This window comes from Mesoplodon bidens (genome assembly GCF_964165515.1).
Source record: "Mesoplodon bidens genome assembly, chromosome: 3".
Lineage (NCBI taxonomy): Eukaryota > Metazoa > Chordata > Mammalia > Artiodactyla > Ziphiidae > Mesoplodon > Mesoplodon bidens.
Window position 1 is genome coordinate 58,200,670 of NC_138178.1, and position 12,522 is coordinate 58,213,191.

The 12,522-nt window shown below is 52.2% G+C and overlaps 1 protein-coding gene across 1 annotated transcript in view; it reads left to right on the top strand.

Moving 5' to 3' along the window:
• Positions 1-11,302, top strand: part of CORO2B (coronin 2B) — a 140,548-nt gene extending 129,246 nt beyond the window's left edge. Inside the window, exons 7-12 of the mRNA XM_081227778.1 lie at positions 103-207; positions 744-840; positions 4,286-4,398; positions 4,730-4,820; positions 5,027-5,166; positions 9,337-11,302. Of these exons, the coding sequence (XP_081083904.1) occupies positions 103-207; positions 744-840; positions 4,286-4,398; positions 4,730-4,820; positions 5,027-5,166; positions 9,337-9,468 (678 nt within the window). The 3' untranslated portion in view covers positions 9,469-11,302. The remainder of the gene's footprint in view (positions 1-102; positions 208-743; positions 841-4,285; positions 4,399-4,729; positions 4,821-5,026; positions 5,167-9,336) is intronic.
• The last annotated feature ends 1,220 nt before the right edge of the window (positions 11,303-12,522 follow it).

Consider the following 12,522-nt stretch of genomic DNA (forward strand, 5'->3'; position numbering starts at 1 on the left):
GGCAACATCAAAGCATTGTTACTCTGGGGGCTTTGCTGGGATTGGGGAAGGCGAGGTGCCATCCTGCCTGGATACGGGCTGATACTGGCCCCCGGCCCGCAGGAGGACCTGTCCATGCCCCTGATCGAGGAGGAAATCGATGGGCTCTCCGGCCTCCTGTTCCCCTTCTACGACGCTGACACACACATGCTCTACCTGGCTGGAAAGGTAGGAGAAGGTGGGGGAGGGACAGGGACAGCCTGTGGGAGACCCCTGCCCCCATTGGGCCCCTGCTCTTGCCCTACCTCCCAAGAAGAGCCTAACCTGTCTGCCCTTCCCCTGACCCAACATGGGTCAAAACCTACCCTCAAGTCGGACACTCATTCTGCTGAGGTGTCAGTGACTGAGAATTCCTTCAGGGGTGGATTGGAGTGGGGTTTTACTTGGGAATAAGGATCAGAGCCTGACGTGAATCATCCCTAATGATGGGATTGGAGGCACCTGCCAGGAGATCTTGTTAGAAAGTCTGTCAATAGGCCCGTGACCGTGCACGCACACACACAGCACCCGACCTCCACCCCACCACCCCCAGCAAGTCTCCTACGGCAGCCCCACTGGGGGCCTAGAGGCCAGGCCTCCCTGGTCTTTTGACCACCTCGGAGGCATGGCAGAGGCTCTTTTCAGCAGCCCGCTGGACCAGGACCTGCTGAGCCCGCCCCTTCCTCTCTTCCTTCCTCACCTCCCTCCCCACACCCGGCCCCCAGGGAGACGGAAACATCAGGTACTACGAGATCAGCACCGAGAAGCCCTACCTGAGTTACCTCATGGAGTTCCGCTCCCCAGCCCCGCAGAAAGGCCTCGGTAAGGGGGTCCGGGGGCTCTCGCGGTTGTTAGGCTGTAGAAGGAGAGACTGGAATTTGGCTCTTGGGCCACCCTGCCCCCAAAATGAAAAGTCAGACTCAGAAGGCCACGGCTCATGGGCAGGTCAGAATAGAACCTCTGGGTGCTGCCCTGTGGAGGTCAGCCTGCCCTTCTTCAGGCAGCCTGAAGACCGGCTCCGTCAGCCCACGGCGCTTGGTGTCCTCCGCCATCTCTGGCCATCAGCAGCCTGCAGGGGTGTGGGCGGTACCTTCATTCCCATTTGCAGATGGGGAGGCCGAAGCCCATTGTTGTTCTGACATAGTGGGAGGAGGTTCAGTAACTAAAGGTCAGAACAGGGTCCAGCAGCATGTGCCTTCCTGAAGCCTCTGGGAAGTCAGGACCCTCAGTCCCCCAAAGCAGCTCTGTCCTTGCCTGAGAAGACAGGAGGAATTCCAGGGTGTCCCCCTCACTGCATCCCCAGGTTCTCAGGCAAATCCCATAGAGGGCTCCAGGATTGACGAGTGTAGCGAGTCCGTCCTTCATGCCCTGCACTCTCCCACCGCTAAAGCCTTACAATGAAATCTTCATGCCCAGTGACTCACACTGGCAGTGCATCCGATTCAGCATTCCCCATTTGGGGTCCAAATCACCCAGGGGAAGGAATCTCTTCAGGGATCTGTTCCCTCCTCTCCTTAGAATTTGAGTCTGGCTTTGTCCCTCTGAGGATCTGGGATTATGGACACGGCCTGAGGGCCAGCTTCAGAGACATCAGGGCTGGAGGGGCCCAAGGACCCCTCTCAGGGACCAGCAGCAAAATGGAGGCCCAGAGATATGCCTGAGGTCCGAATGACCATTCCACTGACTTCACCCTTCCCCAGGGCTCTGTCATCCCCACCTCCCTCACTGTCACCCCATTATCAAATAGTATAACAAGCAACCTGGACTTTGGAGTCCAAGCTAGGTTTATATTCTGATTAAACTGTGTCCCTAACCCCTCTGAGTCCCAGTTTCCTCGTCTGTAAAATGGGGATAATTAAACCTACCTTGCAGGGCTGTTGTAAAGCTTAGAGATCATGTATACAGAACACCTGGCAGAGTACTTGTCTCCTTCTGTTCCTTCCTGTAGTCATTCAACAAACATGTACTGGGTACCAGCTGTGTGCCCGACTCTGGACTGTGCCAGACCCTGGACTAGTCCAGGAGTAAAGTGATAAATAAAACAGAACACAGCCTCACTCACATCCCACTGAGGGACAGACAGACAGTGAACAAATAAGTAAGGGAAATATTGGATGGTAGTAAGTTCTAAGAAGAGAATCAGATGGGGTAATAGAACAGAGAGTGACGGGGGCTGTTTTAGACCAGGTGGTCGGGGGAAGCCTTGCTGTGGAGGTGACATTTTAAACTGAGATCCGAAAGGCAGGAAAGGGGAAGAGTAGTGCCAGCAGAAAGAACAGTTAGTGCAAAGGCCCTGAGGCCAGAAAGAGCCTGGCATGTTCTAGGAGCAGAAGGGAGGGCAGTGTGGCTAAGCATAAACATGCGGAAGATGGGTGAGTGTTAGGGGATTAAGCTGGAGAGGTGTGCAGGGGCCAGATCCCATGGGATGCATTAGACAGGGTATATTAGAGTTCTCCAGAGAAACAACCAAGTATATTTATAAAAGGGGAATTGCAAGGATTTGGTTCACGTGATTATGGAGGCTAAGTCTCACAATCTTCCCTCTGCAAGTTGGAGGCCCAGGAAAGCCAGTGGTATAATCCAGCTCAAGTCTGAAGGCCTGAGACCCCAGGGAGCCGATGGTGTGAATCCCAGTCTGAGGGCAGGGGATGAGATGAGATGTCCCAGCTCAAGCAGCAAGGCAGAGAAAAAAGGGAAAATTCCTCCTTCCTCTGGCCTTTGTTCTGTTCAGTGCTGCGATGGATTGGAATATGCCCACCCACATTGGGGAGGGCCATCTACTTTACTGGGCCCACCGACATTAACCATCACCCAGGGGAAGGAGTTGGGGTTTCACCGGGAACTCGTAGAATTTTCTTTTTCTTGGGTGGATGGGTAGGTGGGAGTGGGACAGTGTGATGTGATCTGAAAGGTTGGTTTAAGATTGCTCTGGCTTCTGTAGGGAGACTGGATCTTGAAAGGGCAGGAGGGAGGCAGAGAGACCAGTTAGGAGGCCACTGTGGACTTCTAGGCAAGAGAGGATGGTAACTAGGGGGATGGCGTGGGGATGAGGAGGTGAGGATGGATCCAGGAGATGTTTAGAAAGTTGGGTCAGCAGGACATGGGGAGGAGAGGAGGGAGGGGGGACTGAGGATAGCTATTTCTCCTTGTCCTCCTCACCTGTGGCCACTGTTAAGCATTTGCCATGAGCCAGGCACTTTTCGTAGGTTCCAAGTGGCTTTGTCACTCACCCCAGGCAGGTCACATAGCTCCTAAGTGGCAGAGCCAGGATTCAAACCCAAGTCTGCTGGCTCACTTGGTACCATGATGCCACTTCCCTCCAGCTCCTGGAATTCCCTTCTCTGGAAGAGCAGCCTTCTGCTCCAGCCGAGGAGAGGTAGAACCTTAACTCATATTCACATCACGGAGAAAGAAACTAATGTTATCTGTGCTCATCACTGCCGGGCAGTCAACAAGCATCTTCGCACTCAGTCCCCCGACCATCTTAGGAGGGGCCACTACTGGACTCCTCTAGGCAACCAGGGAAGCTGGAGCTCAGCAGTGATTTGCCCAAGGACTCCCGGCCAGAAAGAGGGGAGAGTCGGGATTCAGACCCAGGATTCTGTCCCACCCCAAAGCTTGTGTTCCTAACCCCACACTGCACTGTTGCCCCAGCCAGTGTTCAGCTGATGCAGCTGTTAGGGATGTTGTATCTGGTGCCCACGCAGATATACATGCACACACGCACCCCTGTCGATCCTATAAGACACATCACGGAACGGCAGTCTTGGGCTGCGTTTAGACCTCTGGGGTGCACGGGGAAAGCTTTTTCCCTCCTTCTCTCTCTCTGAAGACTGGGGGCACAGAGGCTTCGGGAAACCAGTTCATTTCACAAGGTGATGGTCTCTCTGGCTTATACAGTGACAACACTGTGTGACCTCGGGCAAAAGCCCCTTCCCCTCTGACCCTCAAGAGTCTCATCTGTAAAAAGAATGGATTAGATTCAAATAGTTCTGCAGCCCCTTCCAGTTCTCAAAGGCCCCAAATCTATAGCGTGCCCCTTGGTGAGGCAGGGGCTTGCCCACGGGGCTTATTTGAGAAGTTACCACCCAGAGACAGAGCCTGACTCAGGAAGCCCCCAGCCCCCTCCTGTCTGCTGTATGGGTCATTGCCTCCAAACCTAGTGCCCTCCACCTGTGCCTTTCCCCTGGCCAAGGTCACCAGGAAGGAGGGGCGCTGAGGGGGGATTCCCGGGACCCCATGTAGCCGTATGTATGCCTGTCCACAGGGGTTATGCCCAAGCACGGGCTGGATGTGTCTGCCTGCGAGGTGTTCCGATTCTACAAGCTGGTGACTCTCAAGGGCCTGATTGAGCCTATCTCCATGATCGTGCCCCGGAGGGTGAGTGGGGCTGGGCTGGCTCCAAAGGGCCCCTGGCATTGAAGCCTAGCTTTCTCGCCACTGACTGTAAGCCTGGCGGAGCCCGGAAGAAGGAGCCCTTTTCCTGTGGATGGGGGTGGGGGGGTGTGGAGGCCGCTCCCAGGTGAGGACAGTTTGGCTGGCTACGGAAGGCAAGGTGGGAATTCCAAATGGGAGACACTGTGAGTACAAAGGCCGGAGGCAGGGCAGCAGGTATGCGGTTGGACGTCAGCAAAGAGGAGAATCTGACTGGAGAGCAGGGGCTTTCTCAGCAGCCCCCCATCTGTCCACTCTTCTGCTTCCCCCGCTGCAGTCGGATTCCTACCAGGAAGACATTTACCCCATGACGCCGGGCACAGAGCCAGCTCTGACCCCCGATGAGTGGCTGGGAGGCATCAACCGAGGTACCGCAAGGGGTGGGCTTCCCAGAAGAGGCTAGGAGACTGCAACCTTGGCATTCGGTCTGGCCCACCCCCTTCCCCTTGCATATCCTCCTCACTGAACTTGCCCTCACCCTCAGCCGACTGTCGGACGTGGTGTTAAGTGAGAGCCACCATCACTTGACAGTCAATGGAATTGTCAGTGAGAACACATCCCTTGCCTTTCTTAGATCCTGTGCTGATGTCTTTGAAAGAAGGCTATAAGAAGTCCCCCAAAATGGTATTCAAGGCTCCCATCAAAGAAAAGAAGAGCGTTGTGGTCAACGGAATAGATTTATTAGAAAATGTCCCACCCAGGACAGAGAATGAGGTAAGGAATATAAGTTATTGCTGCCACACATCCTGGCAGAGCGAGACCTTTGCATTTCAATTATGGGCTTCAGGCCTTTAAGCTAGCTCCGTTCTGAGGCATTTTTCTTTCTCTGACAAATACCATAAGTAGCCTGCTGTTGGCTTCCATTGCCTCTGACCCCAATAACTAGAGGCTGGGCTATGGTGGGGATATTGATGCCCCTCAAACCCGCGAACCTAGAGTTATGTGTCCCCTCCTGAATCCATTTCAGAATGTTGCTGTCATCTGGAGTTATAAATTCCTGACTCATGGGGAAAGCCAGCCTCATGCATTACAGCACTGCTTTCCTCCCTGGAATGGCAGCAGCGGCAGGGTCTGATGATTTCCTGTTTTTGTGGAAGAGGCTGCGTGTTGATGAAAGTACTCTTTGTACCATTTGGAAAGGGAGCAGCTCATCAGGGGTGACTGGAGCTGGGCCTTGTCCACGCCCCCCAGAGGCCTTTCCTTCCAACCACACCCTTGGTCCCTGGCACCAGCGTAGTTCAGCTCAGCCAGGGTTCACGGAATGCCCACTGTGTGCCAGGCACTGGGCTTGATGCAGCTGCGGTGGAGATGGCTGCAGGGACCCACCTGCATTTGGATCCTGGCTCTCTCATTTCTTGGCTGTGCCTGAACATGTTTCCTGACTTCCCTAAGTCCATTTCCTCACAGTAAAATGGGGATATGAAATGCTGGGAGCATTAAAGAGACCATTGCTAAGTATCTAGCACTCTTCCTGCTCACATTAAATGCATAAAGAGGCTAACTGTATTAGCTCTCGATTACCATGTAACAAATTACCCCAAGACTTAGGGACTTAAACCCCAAACATTTATTATCTCCTAGTATCAGTGGGTGCCCGCGGCTCGAGGTCTCTCATGAGGGTGTGAGCCATCAGCCAGGGCTGCAGTCACATCTGAAGACTCACCTGTGGAAGGATCTGCTTCCAGGCTCACTCACTTGGTTGCTGGCAAGACTTATTTCCTCACAGGTCATTGGACTAAGGGTCTCAGTCCCTCAGGGGCTGTCAGCCGGATGCCTCCCTCAGGTCCTTGCTCTATGGACCTCTCCATAGGGCTGCTCACAGCATGGCAGTGAGGAAGAGAGGGTGTCCAAGATGGAAGCCACAGTCTTTTTGTCAACTCCCCTTGCAAATGACATACCACCATGTCTGCCATATTCTATTCATTTGAAGCAAGTTACTAGGTCCCGTCTACCCATGAAAGGAAAGGATAACATGGGGCCATCTTACAGGATTTCTTGTCACACCAACTTATAATTATCACTGTTATTCATAAAAGTAAGACCATTCCTAACCTCTGGGACCTCACAGTCTTAAAGGTGAAACTGGCAGGTAAATTGATAATCGCTATAAAATATGTTTATGTGCCATTATAGAGGGATGTTCAGATTTCTAAGGCTGGGTGAGACCGTGTGATCAATGGGATTTGCTTCAAAATAATCGCGAGGAGGGTGGTACAGGGGAAGTAGGTAAGAGTAAAGCCAAAGCAAGAGTGGTCACATGGGGACTTCCCTGGTGGTCCAGCAGTTAAGACTGTGCTTCCAGTGCAGGGGGTGCAGGTTCAATCCCTGGTCAGGGAACTAAGATCCCACATGCAACGTGGAACGGCCAAAAAGTAAAAAAAAAAAAAAAGAAGAGTGCTTGCATATTATTTGCTGAAATTGGATGATGGGTACTTGTTTTTGTTTTCCATTAAAAAAAATTTTTTTTCTTTTAAGTACCTTGAGAAGGTAGCCATAGTTGAATTGCTGCAATAGCCCAGGGCCATAACAAGAACCTGAAGTTGGTTCTAGTACTGGGTGTGGAGAAGGCAGGGTGAATAGCAGTTACAATGAGTAACCTTGAGCTATGAACTTGTCTGTATCCATCAGAATGGAGGACCTGGAGAAATATTTTAAAGGGTCTCTGAGCAGACAGCACAGGTGCCACAATCTCTCTACACTACAGCCTGGATACTTTGCTTGCTGGGAAAAAAAAACTTTGCTCAGGGCCTGTTACTCTGGTTTTACCTACAATTTTAATCATCACAGAAGACTGGAAGCAACCAATGAGATAATGGGGCTGTGAACATTGGTCTAACTGTGAAGAGACAACAGGTAGCTTGACACAGGGGAGAAGACATCATTGTACAGCTCTGTAATTTTACTAAAACTCACTGAATTGACTTAAAATGAGTGAAATTTATGGTACATGAATTACACTTAAGTAAATCTGTTTTTTAAACAAAAGTAGATCCAAAAAATTATACAAAGAAACTTTGAGAACTTGGAAGGCACAGGAGTGTGTAGAATCACTTAGTGCAGGGCAAACATCACAGCATCCCTCTGAACAGATGTAACCAGGACTGGTTTGTTGGTTAATGAAAAAAAAAAGTCAGTTAAAGGAAAGAATCACAAAAATGATATATATATATATTCTTTTTTTTTTTTTTTTTTGGGGGGGTACGTGGGCCTCTCACTGTTGTGGCCTCTCCCATTGCGGAGCACAGGCTCCAGACACGCAGGCTCAGCGGCCGTGGCTCACGGGCCCAGCCGCTCCGCGGCATGTGGGATCTTCCCGGACCGGGGCACGAACCCGTATCCCCTGCATCGGCAGGCGGACTCTTAACCACTGCGCCACCAGGGAAGCCCTATATATATTCTTTAAACAATTTATTTTCCTTTAAAATATAAAACATATACATTCATTCCACACGTTTTGATGTAGGACCAAGACCTTTTCTTTGAGGACGTCCCAGTTGGGATCTGCTATGTCTTTGTCAAATACACCACACTTTAACTCCAGTTTCCAGTTTCAGTTTCTTTTAAGTGGAACTTAAAATCAATCTGAAAACAAAGCTCTTGTTTTTTCAAAGCTTTCCCCAGTTGTTTTTTTTGTGTTTTTTTTTTAATATTTATTTATTTGGCTGCTCCGGGTCTTAGTTATGGCATGTGGGATCTTCGTTGCAGCATGTGAACTCTTAGTTGTGGTGTGTGGGATCTAGTTCCCTGACCAGGGATTGAATCCAGGCCCCCTGCATTGGGAGCGTGGAGTCTTAGCCACTGGACCACCAGGGAAGTTCCCCGGGTTTTTTTTTAAGACAGGTTTATTGAGGTGTAATTGACCTACAGTAAAATTCATCCTTTGTAGTGTACAGTTCCATGAGTTTTGACATATGCCTACAGCTGTGTGACCACTACCATGCAATCAAGATATAGAATATTCCCCAACCTTTTATGTGTATATCATCCACACCTAATTCAGTAACAACTTTCTTAGCACCCCCTTCTTCAAGATTCTCGAATGCATTCAACTTAGTTTTTATAGAAACAGCAACTCTTTTTGTATTCCTATTTCATCAGTTTATGTCATATTTAATTAAACTGTGCAATCATCATACAAAAACAGATGCAACTCACAGTAGGCAGTTTGAGGACCAACACGACTGCTTGTTGGTAACTTTCAGCTCAAGTGTGTGGGGTCCTCCAGGAGCCTGTGGAGACTGTGTTTCGCGGGCGTCAGTCAGTCTGTTTTATGGAAGAAATGGAGAGGCTGGTTAATCCAGGGAGCCATCTAAGCGAGGGTCTGTCAGATTCCCATGCTTTGCTCATGGCCACTCCAGCAATGGCTGGTGCAGACTTTGGTGCACTGTGCTAGTCCCCTGTCAGCAGGAAAAAAAGCTGGATTCCATTCTGTATCCTAAGCTATGTTAAGAAGAGAAGGATGCAAAACATTTTAGAAAGCTTTCTATTCCAAGTGGTAGGTAAATGAAGTATACGGTTTGAAGCCCTGAAAGGGTGAGCTTGGGATATCGGAAAACTGGCCTGTGTGGACTCATCCCTTCTTCAGTGACCCTGGAGCAGTGCCCGAGGCGGGTCTGCATATGCCAGAGCTTTTCTTCTCTGCCTCACGGTGCGGGCTGAGGGTGGACGTGGGTGGGAGCCATGAGCTGAATCTGGAGAAGGGAGAGCGGCAGTGACCTGAGTCACCTGGGGCACCGGAACGGAGGAGGTGTGGGAGGCCTGGGCCAGGAGGACAGCGGCTGCAAGGGGCATGGGGGTGGAGTTGGGGGTCTGGATGCCCCCTCGAAATGTCACCTTCTCACCTGCTCTCTTTGGCTCACCGGCCCCCTCTCTCACCCACCCCAGCTCCTCCGGATGTTCTTCCGGCAGCAGGATGAGATTCGGAGGTTGAAAGAGGAGCTGGCCCAGAAGGACATCCGCATTCGGCAGCTACAGCTGGAACTGAAAAACTTGCGCAACAGCCCCAAGAACTGTTAGCTCCCCGGCTGAGCTGCTTTCTAAGCCGATCTCTCCGTTGTTTCTACTCGTCCCTTAACTTCCCCTTCTCCGGTGACCCCAGAGACAGAGCCAGGACTGGAGCTGGGGGAGTGCCTGAGGACCCCACCTGCCACCTCAAGAACTGGAAGCTGACCTTTGACCTCTCGACCTCATGCTAACAAAAGCCCCCAGCCTCTCCCGGAGACCCAGGCTGGCAGCCCCTTCCCCTGCCACCCCAGGAGCCTCGGCTTCCCCTTGGCTGGCAAAGACCTCGGACTCCCCGAGGGGTGCCCTCAATGGACCAGGGAGCGGAGGGGGAAGCCTGGACCCCAGGAGACTTAGAGGTTGAACTTTTCCCCTGCAAAGGGGGCTGCCAGGACATCTCCGTGCTCCCTGCTGGGGCTCACAGTGGCCCTGATGGACGCACAGTAAGGGCTGGATTGCCAGCATCAGCTGTTCTCCCTCCCATCCCCCACCTCCCTCCCCCCCCCCGCAGCCCTGGAAGCCCACTCACCTGACAAGGGTTGCGAGCAGCCCAACTCCTTCCTGTGTCTTGCCCCCTCTCTCTTATCTTCAGGGAATTAAGAGGATCGCTCGCCAAGGCCATAATGCCCCCTTGCTTTCCCCCGATGCTCTTCAAAGCTCTGGCAACACCCTTCTCCCATTGACTTTGTGAAGCAGGCAGGGTAGGGAATCGTGTCTCCATTTTACAAGTGACAGAACTGAGGGTTGCAATGCAGTAGTGACTTCACTAAGTCACCCAGCAGATGAACAGTGGACCCAGGCCCAGGACCAGTGGTGTGCAGACCTCAGGCCCAGACCCTTCCCACTGCATCAAGATGCCAATCCCACGGGGGCATCACCAGGGCCCAAGTCTCCGTGGAGGAGAGGACTGGGAGCCTCCCAGCACCAGTAGTGCCAATGTGTCTCACTGCCCAGTCGAGGCCCCTCACACTCAGTGCTCCTACGTCCTCCTGGCCCCCACCTTCTGCTCCCACCCCCCAGGGGACTCCCTCTGAGATGAGGCCTCTTCCTCCTGGAGGCTGAGGCTGAGAAGGGTGGAGCTGGCCCTGGGGAGGCCGAGCAGGGGCCTGATGGCTCTGAGGGCTGCTCTGCGTGCATGTCTCGGCCCTGCTCTCAGTCACGGTCAGCCTTACAGTTGTAGGATGACCACAGCCCCTCACGTGGGTGTAGCACTTTAAAGTTTACACAGCCCTTCGACACTTAGGATCCCATTTGAGCCTCATCTCAGCTCCCAGAGGAAGGGAGCATTCTCCCCACTTTGCAGATAAAGAAACCGAAAAGGAGCCCAAGGTCACAGGACCCTGGGAGATGCCACATTTCACTTGGTCTTCTACAATTTTCTTTTTTTCCTCTTTTTCTCCCTTCATTTGTCACTACCTACGGAGTCCATGAACACTGTTCTTAGAAAAGTCACAGTTTAGGGGTGAGGTCTGGCCTGGGCACCAAGAAGTGGGTGTCCACTCTTCTTTCTCATTAGCTAGGACCTACTAGATGCATTGTGCTCCACACTGCTTGTCCCACGGCTGCCCTGCAGAACATCCATCCACAGAGGCGGGGCTCCCTAAGCCCCCCCAGTGACCTGGGCAGGGAAAGCCCCCCTGACCCCTCGGGCTTTTCCTCCCAGAGCCTTCTACCCTCTCGGCCAGCTAAAGCAGGGTCTCCTCACCCCCCAGACCCTGCAGCTAGACTGTGTAAGCTTACATCTCCTCTTCCCCACACTTCTGAAGCTTTTTTTTCTTCCCCACTGACCTTTGTGGTCTTCTGTGATTATTTATGCTGCCTCCTGAGGATAGAATTGAAATAAAATGTTTTCAACTTATCAGACCCGGGCACGGCCAGCTCATTTCACCTGAGAGGTTCCTGCTCTTGGTCACCATGGTATCTTGATGGTCAGCTCCCCAGCCACAGCTCCTTTGCTTTAGTGGAACAATAAATCACATCTGTGTCTACAGATATAATTTCACACTTTCATCCATCTACAGCAAGGCTTCTGAACGTCAGCACTGTTGACGTATGGCGCTAGGTAATTCTTTGCTCTGAGGGCTGTCCTGTGCCCTGTAAGCCATTTAGCAGCATCCCTGGCCTCCACCAGTCAGATGCCACAGCACCCCAAACCCAGTTGTGATAAACAAAAATGGTATCACCCAGTGGCCCTTGGGGTGTCAGAATCGCCCCCAGTTGAGAACCACTGTTCCACAGTTATCCAGTAGGCATCTGCTATATGTCCAGCCCTGTGTTGGGGTCTGAAGGACACCAGTGTTTCACACTGGAATGGTGCTTCGCAGTTTACAAAGCACTATTCCACGTATTTGACTCGTTTGATCTTCACAGCTCTAGGTGCTATGTTCTAACTGTTCCCCTTTTCCAGAAGAGCAGTCAGGTCCAGAGTGTGACATGCTCAAGGTCATTTAGTGGGTATAACGGAGAAGACACACAGGGACGAGGATCTTCTGAGCCCAGAGCCAGAGGAGGCACGTGCTCCCGGTCCTCAGCCAGGCTCAGCGCTGGGCAGGGTGTCTTCTGGGCGGAGGGCTGGGGCCCGTTGTGAGACCAGGGGCTGCCAGGCTGCTGGGACACCCTCGCTCTCTCACCCAGCCAGAGTTGTCATGGAGCAGAGTTGTCAGGCTGCAAAGTGGACAGGCATGTGGCAGTGTAGACAGCACAGGAAACTCAGAAGAGCCAGAGGAAAGCAATGAAAGCCTTAGAAAAAAAGGGCAGGGGAGGAAATGAGAAAAGGCAGTGGAAGAGCAGTGGGCAGGACACTGGGACAGGGAGGGTGTGGTCCAGGCCCAGCTCTGCCTCTGACGGGCCGTGTGACAAGAAGAAGTTCACTTCTCCTCTCTGGGCTTCACTTTCTCCATCTATAAAATGAGGGGATAGGGACTATCCTGGCGGTCCAATGGTTAAGACTCCATGCTTCCAACGCAGAGGGCGCGGGTTCGATCCCTGGTCGGGGAACTAAGATCCCACGTGCCACGCAATGCAGAAAAAAAAAAAAGGTGGGGGGGATAGGAAAATTGGAGGGTCCAT